Here is a 13,161-nt window from a genome sequence, read left to right as displayed (position 1 = left end):
CAAGAGCGACATCATTGATATATACAGAGAAAAGAGTCAGCCCGAGAATTGAACCCTGTGGCACCCCCATAGAGACGGCCAGATGTCCGGACAATAGGCCCTCCGATTTGACACACTGAGCTCTATCTGAGAAGTAGTTAGTGAACCAGGCGAGGCAGTCATTTGAGAAACCAAGGCTGTTGAGTCTGCCGATAGATTACTGTGATTGACAGAGTCGAAACCTTGGCCAGGTCGATGAAGACGGCTGCACAGTACTGTCTTTTATCGATGGCGGTTATGATATCGTTTAGGACCTTGAGCTTGGCTGAGGTACACCCATGACCAGCTCGGAAACCGGATTGCATAGCGGAGAAGGTACGGTGGGATCCGAAATGGTCAGTGATCTGTTTGTTCACTTGTCTTTCAAAGACTTTAGAAAGGCAGGGCAGGATGGATATAGGTCTGTAACAGTTTGGGTCTAGAGTGTCTCCCCCTTTGAACAGGGGGATGACTGCGGCCGCTTTCCAGTCTTTAGGAATCTCAGACGATACGAAAAAGAGGTTGAACAGACTAGTAATAGGGGTTGTAACAATGGCGGCGGATAATTTTAGGAAGAGAGGGTCCAGAATGTCTAGCCCAGCTGATTTGTAGGGATCCAGATTTTGCAGCTCTATCAGAACATCAGCTGTCTGGATTTGGATTTGGCTTTTCTTCCTAGTTGCGTCATACTGCAGCACACTTTGCGGGCTGCCGCAGAATTCTATGGCACGTTATTGAATTGTCAGCCATTGTTACCATTAATGCTAGTTAGTGCTAGTTTGACCACCAGAGGGCATCTTTGAGAAGCATTTGATAGCCTTCAATATTGGCTGTACGAGAGAATTTTAAATATTTTTTTGTAAGAACATAGTGTATGAGATTGATTTTAAGAAATTTAGCTTAATTAATTTGATTAATATTATGGTGTTTCTATTCCAAGAAAAACTAAAAACTAAAAATCCCATTGATTGATCAAGACCAGTCCCCATGCTTGTCTCAGAACAGCGCGAAACGGAGCTGAAATAGTTGACCACAGAGGGTAGGCTATTGCTTCAAATCCTATTGCTTCTAACTTCAATATGCTTTTTAAATAAATAAGACCTACACCACTTTTAACAGCACATTACTCAACACTAGTGAGACTCATGTCGCCTACAGTAGGCCTACAGTATATAAAATAAAATAAAATTCAATGACGTGACTCTCTGCCAATAATTAGATTTAGAGAATTGGAGGATTCTAAATTAATATCGATGGGGCATTTTTCATTAGGGCAAATCTGATCTGTGAGAATATCTAAGGGGCTTTTATAGAATTCTAAATGAATCAATAATAATAATAATCGCTGTGTTTTAATAAAGAACAATATTTTGGAGATTTCGTTTTCAAATAACCTAAAGTGAGCGAGAAAAAGGCCATTCTAACTCATTTGTAAATAAAGCCAGTTTGTTATTTAGAATGATTTATTTCTGTTTTTAGAGGGAGAGAAACCAAAAGCCCACCATCACCTCATGGGTCTCCCGGACGCGGCCGATACAGTTATCGAACCAGCATCCGTAGCAACGCAGTTTGCACTGCAATGTCTTAGACCGCTGCGCCACTCAGGAGTCCCCATCCACAAAGTTTTTAATGCTGATCAATTGCCTTGTACAAAGTGTCAAAATACAGAGAGGTGTTGGCAAGGGTCTATTGTCCTGCTAACAGCCCGTAATGGGCTGTTATAATACATGGTGTCCAGGTCAGGATAACCAAAACATTTCTTTATTAAAGACTATCAGAAAGAATGTTGGTACTTAATTATATTGATCCAAAGCCATGAATGAGTGACTTGCTCAGCTTTATGGAGGTGCTGAGGCTATATGACTGAGCCATCAACTTGATTATTTAGCAGGCATCACTTGCTTATATTCAGTCAACACATATATCTTAAGAATATCATGGAATATAATTGAACATTTTCGTTTGTCTTAGAATAAAAACCTTTGTGTAACAACAGTTTTAGTAAGTAATACTGACGAGTAGAAATAAAAAAAAATATGTATTTTTCAGGGCGTGCAGGACAGAGGAATAGAAATTCTTACACTATTGTTCAAAATTCAATCACCTTCATCTTCATCATTCCGTGAATTGAAATTCAATTTTGAAGTCATGCACAATTATCAGTTTCTATTTAGGTTTATGTCGCCCATTCATTGTCAGTTAGAGATACAGTAGGACCCAAAAGCATAATCAGTGCTCTAACTCCCCCTTGCTGTGGTCTGGAGCAATGAAGTGGTGACGCAGGGTACCGTACTAAACCACAAATTACCTTTAAGTCCCGGAGCATAATCTCAAAACCTTTAGTTGAGCAACCACTGTAATGCTTTGTATTCAGGACAAAAACTTAATTTCTTTGCCATATTTTTTGCAGTATTATTTTAGTGCCTTATTGCAAACCGGAGGCATGTTTTGGAATATTTTTATTCTGTACAGGCTTCCTTCTTTTCACTCTGTCATTTAGGTTGGTATTGTGCAGTAACTACAATGTTGTTTATCTATCCTCAGTATCCTCCTATCACAGCCATTTAACTCTGTAACTGGTTTAAAACCACTATTGGCCTCATGGTGAAATCCCTGAGCGGTTTCCTTCCTCTCCGTCAACTAAGTTTAAAGGGACGCCTGTATCTTTGTAGTGACTGGGTGTATTAATACACCATACTGTACAAAGTTTAATTAATAATTTCACATGCTCAAAGGGATATTCAATGTCTGCTTCTTTTTGTTTTACCCATCTACCAGTAGGTCACTTTCTTTGCGAGGCATTGGGAAACATCCCTGGTGTTTGTAGTTGAATCTGTATTTGACTATCCCAGAGGTGGGGTTAGTCATGAAAATAATAATGTTAAACACCATTATTGCATACAGAGTTAGTCCATGCATCTTGTCATCTGACTTTTTAAGCACATTTTTACTCCTGAAGTAATTTAGGCTTCACAAAGGGGTTGAATATTTATTGACTCAAGAGATTTTCAGCTTTTGATTTTTTTTTTACATTTCTAAAATCATCATTCCACTTTGACATTATGGGGTATTGTGTGTAGATCAGTGACACAGAATAAAACCGTAATCCATTTTAACTTCAGGCTGTAACACAGCAAAATGTGCAAAAAGTCGAGGGGTTTGAATACGTTCTGAAGGCACTAAGACATACAGTACGGGAACATACGTAGGAGTGTTCTGATCTTCCCCCACATATTGCAGCCAGAAGCCAGAGTGCTGAACACAAAATATTGTCATGTTATATACCAAGATCATTTCATGTTTATAGCACCATTACTTTTCACAACTACCCCAACTCCCACCCACCCATCGCTACATTCAGCAATATTAATAATAGTGACATTGTTTGTTGGTTGCGGCTCCAAAAAGAGAGAGGATTATGTTACTGTATGTGAGATAAAAACAGGCAGATGGTGTTGACATGGGGTTACAAAGATCACACACGCATCACACAACAAACAGAGGTTTACTGACAGGGGATTATGGCTTTTGATATAAAGTTAATATTAAAAGATGTTGCCTAAATACTATAGAATCTATGATTTTGAAAAAATATATATATTCTAGATTTTTTTTAGCATTAATCATGTGTACTGTTGCCGTTCATTTCTTTCTAATAAGCTTTTGAAGTGTGCAAGGGATTTAGAAAATGTATATATTGTTTTAATAAACATTTTCAGAGGATGAAGGAACAGGCCAGAATGTTCTCCCAGGAAATCAAACAGATAGATCTGGACGTGAACAGGACGTTTAGAAACAACATCATGTTCATGGATCGATTCGGATTCAAGTAAGTCAGCAGCTGTATTCCACGGTAAGTGTGGGTGTTCATGTATGTCTTAGTGCTGATCTAGGATCAGATCCCCCAGTCTATTATATATTAGAGTGGCTGCGGTTTTGGATTTTCTGGAAAACGTGTTGCTATTGATAGGTCGATTTTTTTTTTACGTAGCTGCTGCCTGCTCTGCTGCCTACGTAACTCCGCTGCTGCTTCCCCCTCATTTACATGGAGGGTCAAACTTCATGTTGTACACAAAAGACACGATCGACATGTTCGTACAAACTTTGTTGTCTGTTGTAACAGTATTACAAACATAAACACAACACAAAAGCAGTCTATTTCATGTTATTAGGCAAGTAAACTACGTGACCAAAAGTATGTGGACACCTGCTCGTCGAACATCTCATTCCAAAATCATGGGCATTTATATGGAGTTGGTCACCCCTTTGCTGCTATAACAGCCTCCACTCTTCTGGGAAGGCTTTGCGCATGGTGATATTAGGCTTGTGTGTGGATGCTCGGCCATGGAAACCCATTTCATGAAGCTCCCGACGAACAGTTGTTATGCTGACGTTGCTTCCAGGGGCAATTTGGAACTCAGTTGTGAGTGCTGCAACCGAGGACAGACTATTTTTACGCGCTATGCTTTTCAGCACTCGGCAGTCCCATTCTGTGAGCTTGTGTAGCCTATTCGTGTAGCCTATTTCCACTTTACAATAACAGCACTTACAGTTGACCGGAGCAGCTCTAGCAGGGCAGAAATTTGATGAACTGACTTGTTGGAAAGGTGGCATGCTGTGACGGTGCCACGTTGAAAGTCAATGAGTTCTTCTGTAAGGTCATTCTACTGCCAATGTTTGGCTATGGAGATTGCATGGCTGTGTGCTCGATTTTATAACACCTGTCAGCAACGGGTGTGGCTGAAATAGCCGAATCCACTAATTTGAAGGGGTGTCCACATACTTTGGATACATAATGTGTACATATAACGCAAGCAAGACACAGACAGGCAGTCAAAAAAGCGATTATTTTCTCATCATTGCAAACATTGGCTAGTTTTTTCCCATCAACTCTCACTACGATAAGTAGGCCGTCTAAAGCAGTAGTTAAGTGCAATACCATTGGAAATGAATGTTGAAAGTTACATTTATGTTCCTAAAACTTGATGCTGTCACTGCTTCCTGTTGACAAGACAGATTGATAAGTAGCCCAATGTCAAAACACAGTTTTAAAGTGCCCAAATCGATATGCGGAAACAGTTTGTGATATATTGAAACCTAAACATAAAATGTAGTGTCTACACGTACATGTGCAACAATAGTAATCCATATTACTTTTATTTTGTAAAACAAGCACCTTATAAACTGCACACGCACCAAAAACCCTGTTTTGAAACTGGATTTTTTTTAAACACATTGAAACTGGATATGTTTTTACATCACTGGTTAGAGGAAAATGCAGAACACAATCAGCTACATTTGTGACTTTTACATTTTGATACAGGGGTCACCAAAATAAAAAGAGAAACACAACACTGTTTTGTCTATCACTCCTATCGATTATCACACTGAAATCGATTGCGCGAGAGGGGGAGCTGAGGTTGCGCGTCCTGTTAAAACTAACACAGCTCAAAAAACACACGGAATGTGGAAATAATGTGTACATCGCTGGTCAGAGCACAATTTGTAGAAGACGGCTAGCTACATTTTGAAGTGTTGCATTTTGATTCAAGTGGGTCGCTAACATGATAAGTGTAAAGCAACACTTTTTTTTTTATGAATCACTTCCATCGATATCACACTGAAATCAATAGAACAGGGACAAAACGTTTGGGGTGTAGAGCTGTTTAAACGAAGACGACGCAAAGGCCACACAGAAACTTGGAATAACCTATACATGCTGTGACACTATTTTGGAACGACGGATGTTAATTTCGGGAGGCTGCCATCATGGAAAAGGGAACAAACCTCTCACGACCCGCCATAGTTTATCAACGGTTGGCTGCTATTTTATACTAACATCATCAGTCTGAGGTAAAAAAAAAAGGATGTGTAATTCCCGCCCCCCAATTCGATGTGGTCAAAACTTCAGCTTGTGTAATATAGTTAACTTTTTTTGTTTTGTATTATTTAGCTAAATAGAAATGTGGTTTATTTCACTGCTTTCCATGATGTGTGGACAGTATCTACACATCACGGAAAGCAGCGAAATGAACCCCATTTCTATTTAGCTAAATAATACAAAACACAAAAGGGATTCATAGTCTCAATTGCTTTACTGACGATAATGCAATATTAAACTAAATCAGATGTTCAGATCTACAAATGTTTGACATTTAACATGAGTTACAGAGGGTATTCGTTGAAAGTCCAGCATAGACTTGTTGATGATGCCGACATGTTGATGATGCAATTTACCTTAAAAGGTCAAAGGTAATGCAGTTGCATGGGAGCGCACAGTGCTTCTCAAATGTAAAATGTATGCGTTCCCCACACTCTTGTCCTAATTAAGAACGCACTCAAGAGAATGCCCTTGGAGTATGCATATTGAGAAACACCCACAGACACGCAGTCTAATTAGCAATTTAATGTTATTTTGTCATCATCATTCCGAACAAATAAAGTAAAATGTTATTTGTCACATGCTTTGCAAACAGCAGGTGTAGACTAACAGTGAAATGCTTACTTACGGGCCCTTCCCAACAATGTAGAGAGAACGATAAAAAATTCTAGAAATACATTTTAACACAAGGAATAAATACACAACCTATTAGTAAATAGACAGCTCCGAAAAATATAGATGAAAACTGTCTTGGTAAATAGTATGGTCTGCAGCTTATCATGAGATCTTCTAACTCATGCGAGCAAAAACTCGGGACTTCCTTAACATTAGAGATCGTGCACCAGCTGTTGTTAACAAAGAGACACACCCCTCCCCCCTCACCTTTTCAGTTAATTGATTTCAATCACGAAGTTCATCTGCCTTTACTGTGGTGCAGGAAAATTCTCTGCAACAAAAGAGTGATCAAATTCAGATCCTACATATGTATAGTATAATAAGGTATGAAGTGAAAGTTGCCTGGACCATGGCAATTACCCCTCTCTGTCTCTGAATGACTGACTTCTCTCTCTCCTCTCTGTGTCTACACAGACAGCAGTCTTTATTTCATGTCCTGTCTGCCTATTCAGTCTACAACACGGTGAGTTTGTTTGAGTCTTCCCTCAGTCATAAATAATGTCAATAGTTACATAATGTTTGCATCAGGATTCAGCCCAATGTTCAGCAATTAACTGCTTTGGTAACACTAAAACTAGTGGTAACTGAGCTGTCTAACTTTATGGAGACAAAACCTACATCAGGACAAATATAGCCTGGTGATCAATGTGACATAGTTTGAACTCTGACCCTATAGGAGGTGAGCTACTGCCAGGGCATGAGCCAGGTCGCCGCCTTGCTGCTGATGTACATGAACGAGGAAGACGCCTTCTGGGCCCTGTCACAGCTACTGACCAATCGGAAGCATGCCATGCACGGTGAGCTGACCACTAAGCTATCCCGTAAACATTGATTCAACCGAACAGATATGTCATGCATTGTGGTCCGACCAATCAATAATAGGAATCAGCTACATTACCAGTGGAAATAATATATGAATATGTAATACAATCTTAATACAGATATGGAATTACAGTTATTGACTAGTAAGTACATTCTGTTATGGAGTTCTAGCCACAAGAGTTATCTGTGTGTTTACACAAGGTAATGAAGCGGTCTAATCGTACACTCTCCTTCTAAGGTTTCTTTATTCCTGGGTTTCCCAAACTGCAGCGCTTCCAGACGCACCACGATCAGATTCTCTCCAAACTCATCCCCAAGCTGAAGAAACATCTGGTTAGATCATTGTTTTTTAAATATTTTTTAAATTTTTGTATCCATCCATCACCCCCCCCCCCCTCTTCGGAGGACACGTATCTTGTTTGTTTTTTATAGCTTTTCTGCTACATATACATACATTTTACATAGACATTTTTCATACACATTTTACATACACATTTTTCATACACATTTTACATACACATTTTTCATACACATTTTTCATACACATTTTTCATACACATTTTACATACACATTTTACATACACATTTTACATACACATTTTACATACACATTTTACATACACATTTTACATACACATTTTTCATACACATTTTACATACACATTTTACATACACATTTTACATACACATTTTTCATACACATTTTACATACACATTTTACATACACATTTTTCATACACATTTTACATACACATTTTTCATACACATTTTTCATACACATTTTACATACACATTTTTCATACACATTTTACATACACATTTTTCATACACATTTTACATAGATCATTGTTTAGGTTGCCTTCACACACACACAACCACATACACACACGCACATACATACATGTGCACACACACACACACATTACGTAATGGCATTATTATGTTTCATAATAGTGAGGTTATTACAATAGTTGCATATAGTTACATTGAAATGTGTGTTACTGTGTAGAACTGTCCATCGTTCTTTCTAACCTTCCGTCTCTTTCTCCCTCTTTTTTTTCTCTTTCCATCCCATCTCTCTTTTTCTCTCTCCCTCCATCCCTCTCTCCCTCTGTCTCTCTAGGACAGGGAACAGATGTCCTGTGGGATCTATAGCACTAAATGGTTCCTGCAGTGTTTCATTGACAGGGTGAGAGAAAGTGTGTTTTAGGGACCGGTGCCATTTTTAGCCGATTTAAATAATTATACATTTTTATTGGCCCGTGACAACCAAGAACTCCTCTCCTTAAAGGTACAATCTGGGATCTGGGGTTGCTGACCAACGATTGCCATATGTGACCGACCACCTTGATTCGGTCTTATGTAGCAAAATTTGCAATTGTGTTTTTTTACATTGGATAAAAGTAGAGACACAGAGCTACAAAATGGTATATCATACACTGCATTTGAGGAACAATGGGAAAGTAATTTTGCTTTGAAAGTTTTTAACTTGTAACCTCACTTTTGAGAAAATGTCCTTTGAATGTTTTGGTACCTACTGGAGAGCTCTTCTTTGTCTACACCCATTCAGCATCATTCACACCCTCTTAAACTTTAGCCCCCACCCACACTCTGACCATTTTACTTGCCCTAATTAGGCTGTTTTCATGTTATCCAGAGCGTTGATGACTGTAACTGTGCTGCTGGCAACAATTGAATTACTTTTTTTGCCGACATTTACTGACACCGGCCATATTCAACGGGTGTTGAGCGTACATAAATTCATCAGTTATTCTGCGCTCTGGCACACTCAGATGAGAGGACTCGGAAATCAGAAGTAGATGGCTAGACTGAATTTACGAACGCACCCGAAATGGTTACTTGCATAGTGGAGTCTTTTGTTAAGACATGTAGCTAGCTAGCTAGCTAAACAATTAACCATAATCACAACTCATGACGTTATTACACTGCATGAATCTGCAGGTAGCTAACCAACAGTTGTCGCAGTGGCATTCTATTGAAATGGATACTTGCATAGTGGAGTCTTTTGTTAAGACATGTAACTACCATGCATGACATTGTTAAGACCTGTAGCTAGCTAAACAATTAACTATAATCACAACTCATGACGTTATTACCCTGCATGAGTCTGTAGGTAGCTAACCAACAGTTGTCGCAGTGACATTCTATTGAAATGGATACTTGCATAGTGGAGTCTTTTGTTAAGACATGTAGCTAGCTAAACAATGAACCATAATCCCAACTCATGACGTTACTACCCTGCATGAATCTGCAGGTAGCTAACCAATATCTGAGAATGTAGCTAGCTAGACTATCTTACCCGTATACATCATTCATGGATGCACACGTCTCCTGTCAGATGCCATGGTTACCCTTAGTTTGAAGATGTAATCCGAAGACATGTGATTTTCTCCATCTCCTTAGCTATCATACTCAAATTCCACTTATTTCAAAGCTCGGTCCTCCAGAAAGTGGAGAGCAACACTTATGCAGTTTTAACTACGTGATACATAAAAACAAAAGTTGCGTTAGACAGGATTACTTAGACATACTGACCAGCTCAAATAGATAGAAGACTACTCTATGGCAGACCAATCCAAACTCATCTCTCGGTATGTCCAGCCCACTCATTATCTCAGGCAATCATGGCTAGCGGGAAGGTTGCTCGCTTTTTCTGTGGCTAAACCAACTAGGCTCGTAATTTTAAAAAATTGTATTCGTATTTACAGATGGCAGACAAGTTTGTTATTAAGGCACATAAAAGTTCACGTTTGAGAAGGCAGAAAAAAAACGCATTTCATTTTTTGTTTTTTTGTTTACGTTCAAACGTCTCTCCTGTGAAGTAGTGACCCGCGACATACGCCCAGTTTCCTGAAACGTGTCACGTATTGTAACTTTTAGCAGAGGAGAAAGTAGTCAAAGAATTTCAACTGACAATAATAACTTAAAATAGCAGAATTGCAATTTTATTCATGGATGTTCATTCATTTCACAACTCTAAGCAGGGTGAACTTATAAGGTCAAACTTATTTCAGCACTTATTAGCGTTGTTAACTGCGTATAAAAGGAAACGTAACATAAGCATAATCACGAGGATTAATAACTACTCTGTGTGTACTCGACTCTGTTCATACCCACAATCCTGTGGCTTTGGTGGTTTGGAGAGACACATGCTGCTGTCAGCGCTTCTCAGTCCCCCTGGGGCCCACCACAAAGATGGGGCTGTGTTTTAGGCGGGGCGCCACCAAGCCCCCCTCACTACCAATGGACTGGAGGCAGGGTGAAGGGAGGGAGAGAAAGAGTAAGATGCAGACAAAGAATTTGCCTAGTAATCAATGATTATGTCATGGATTAATACTTGTAATTTTGGGGGATGATAAGCCTACGCTTACGATCTTATTAATGTGCAGTATGTGAACTCATTACTTGTGACGTTGTGGTCTTTTTGGACACCACTGGTTTTAAGAACACTTTTACCACTTTGTGAATGGGGAAATCATTTTTCTTGGAAGTCAGAGATCTTTTTTTCCTTCTCCTCATAGACCCCGTTCACCCTGACTCTACGCTTGTGGGACATCTACATTCTGGAAGGAGAGAAAATTCTTACTGCCATGTCCTACACAATCCTTAGAATATTTAAGAGTAAGGAGTGCATCTACCTTTGACAAGTAGCCTTTTAGCTACTTTAGCCTATTAGCTACTCATTACATAACTGTTTGCTAATACAATATTGCCCTCAGCTATGAATATTTAACTCCTGTCCTGTGTGTTGTGTCTCTTTTAGAGCAGATCAAATTGTATTAGTCACATGCGCCCGAATACAACAGGTGTAGACCTTACAGTGAAAAGCTTACTTACGAGCCCCTAACCGACAGTGCAGTTTCAAAAAATACGGATAAAAGTAACAAGTAATTAAAGAGGAGCTGTAAAAAATAACAATATATATATATACAGGGGGGGTGCCGGTACAGAGTCAATGTGTGGGGTCACCGGTTAGTTGAGGTAGTATGTACATGTAGGTAGAGTTAATTAAAGTGACCATGCACAGATGACAACAGAGAGTGGCAGTGGTGTGGGGGGGGGGCAACGTGATGTGAGTAGTGTGGGTAGCCATTTGACTAGATGTTCACCATTTGGGTTATAATGTCAATGATGTTGACTCCTTTCCTGTTTTGCTGTGTCTGTGTGTCAACAGAACGTCTCCTGAAGATGAATCTGGAGGACCTGAGAGAGTTCCTTCAGGAGAAGATTGCCCTGTCTTTCCTCAACAGCGACGACGTCGTCATCGATCAGCTACAGGCCTCCCTGGCGGAACTACGCAAGATGAAGCTGGACCTTCCACCCCCAGGTAGCACGCTGCTTAGCTGATTTATGTACTGTTTGACAACGATTAAGTCTGTAGAAAATGCAGAGACCAAACATCTCATGAGGGCTTTTCAATGAGCTCCCCCTTGTGGAGAGGAATTAGGTTATATAATGACCATTTGATACTGGTTAGGTAGTTGTGGGGTATTTTTGAAAGAGGGTACCCATAATTACAATTTAATATTTAAGCATAAACCAGGTAAACACTTACTTACCAACTGCAACAGAACTGTAAAGCAAAGCATAGTTCCTATAATTTACCTCAGTTTTAATGTTCCTGTGTTTTATTTCTAGCCAAGCCAGATGAGCTGCCACAGAAGGCCCTGGGTTTGGAACTACCTCTTCTGCTCACCCCTCTCAAGCCCCCCAGGGGAGTCACCCCTGACCCGGGTACCAAACGACCAGGAGCAGGGGGTCTGGGTCTCCACATCATCACCTACCAGCCAGACGTCATCTCCCAAGACGACAGCCCCTCTAAGGAGGACAGGAAGGACAAGGAAGCTCTCAATAGGGAGGAAGAGGAAGAGGAGGAAGTCTCTCTTCCATCTCCAGACACCATTCTCATCCACACCATTCAGGCTCAAGTTACCCCCGATGGGCCTCCCCAGGCTGGGGCTGGGCCACCACCTTATGAGCCACCAGGTGGCAATGAGCCCAATGTTATGGGACAACCTGCCATTCTTATCGCACTCCACAAAGAAAAAAGTGTTGAGAGCTCCTCTGGTCCAATGGCTTTACCAGAGACACAGGTCGTAGTTCAACAGGGTACAAACACACCTCCACAAAGCCCCATGGAGGAGCCGACCCTGACTGCCCCAGTTGCCCCTTCATCCCTTAGCCCTCCCCAGCCACCCTGCGGGGTCCCCCGGACTCAGTCAGCACCCTTAGCCCAGGCTTCCCAGCGGCCTACGGGCCTGGCCCAGAGTGAGAGCCGTTCGGTGGGGGAGAGGGAGGAGGAGGAGGAGGATGGGTATCTGGCCAGGCTTCTGGAGCAGGCCATGGCTCTGCCTAAACACAGGGCCCAGACAGGAGACAAAGGAGAGCCAGGAGAGCCAGAATGGCCAGTTTGATTCTAGAGCATTGCAAAGCATTTCTAAGTCACCCCCTGTTGTCTGCGAGACAGACATTGCGGAAACATAGTGTTATGTTGTAGGAGAAGCTGCCATAGTGGAGTTCCAAGGGACAGTGCCACATTCTCTCCCATCATAGTGAAAGCATTACAGCTTACTTCATTTTAGTACTTTTGTAATATTCTAACAAAGGACATTATGTTTGCTTAGAGAGCCTTTGTAAAATATTTGCTAGTATAGTCTTTTTTTAGTATAGTTGTATGTTTGTATGTGGACACCTGCCTGTCGAACATCTCTTTCCAAAATCATGAGCATTAATATGGAGTTGGT

At 40.5% G+C, this 13,161-nt stretch overlaps 1 protein-coding gene across 1 annotated transcript in view; it reads left to right on the top strand.

The window, feature by feature from the left end:
* The window catches only part of si:ch211-288d18.1 (USP6 N-terminal-like protein), a 34,549-nt gene extending 21,388 nt beyond the window's left edge, over positions 1–13,161 (top strand). The window contains exons 7-14 of the mRNA XM_038990178.1: positions 3,738–3,847; positions 6,989–7,037; positions 7,251–7,371; positions 7,635–7,729; positions 8,520–8,585; positions 10,939–11,038; positions 11,592–11,744; positions 12,056–13,161. Of these exons, the coding sequence (XP_038846106.1) occupies positions 3,738–3,847; positions 6,989–7,037; positions 7,251–7,371; positions 7,635–7,729; positions 8,520–8,585; positions 10,939–11,038; positions 11,592–11,744; positions 12,056–12,831 (1,470 nt within the window). The 3' untranslated portion in view covers positions 12,832–13,161. The remainder of the gene's footprint in view (positions 1–3,737; positions 3,848–6,988; positions 7,038–7,250; positions 7,372–7,634; positions 7,730–8,519; positions 8,586–10,938; positions 11,039–11,591; positions 11,745–12,055) is intronic.

This window comes from Salvelinus namaycush, chromosome 1, assembly GCF_016432855.1.
Source record: "Salvelinus namaycush isolate Seneca chromosome 1, SaNama_1.0, whole genome shotgun sequence".
Taxonomy (NCBI): domain Eukaryota; kingdom Metazoa; phylum Chordata; class Actinopteri; order Salmoniformes; family Salmonidae; genus Salvelinus; species Salvelinus namaycush.
This window is presented reverse-complemented; position numbering and strand designations above follow the sequence as displayed.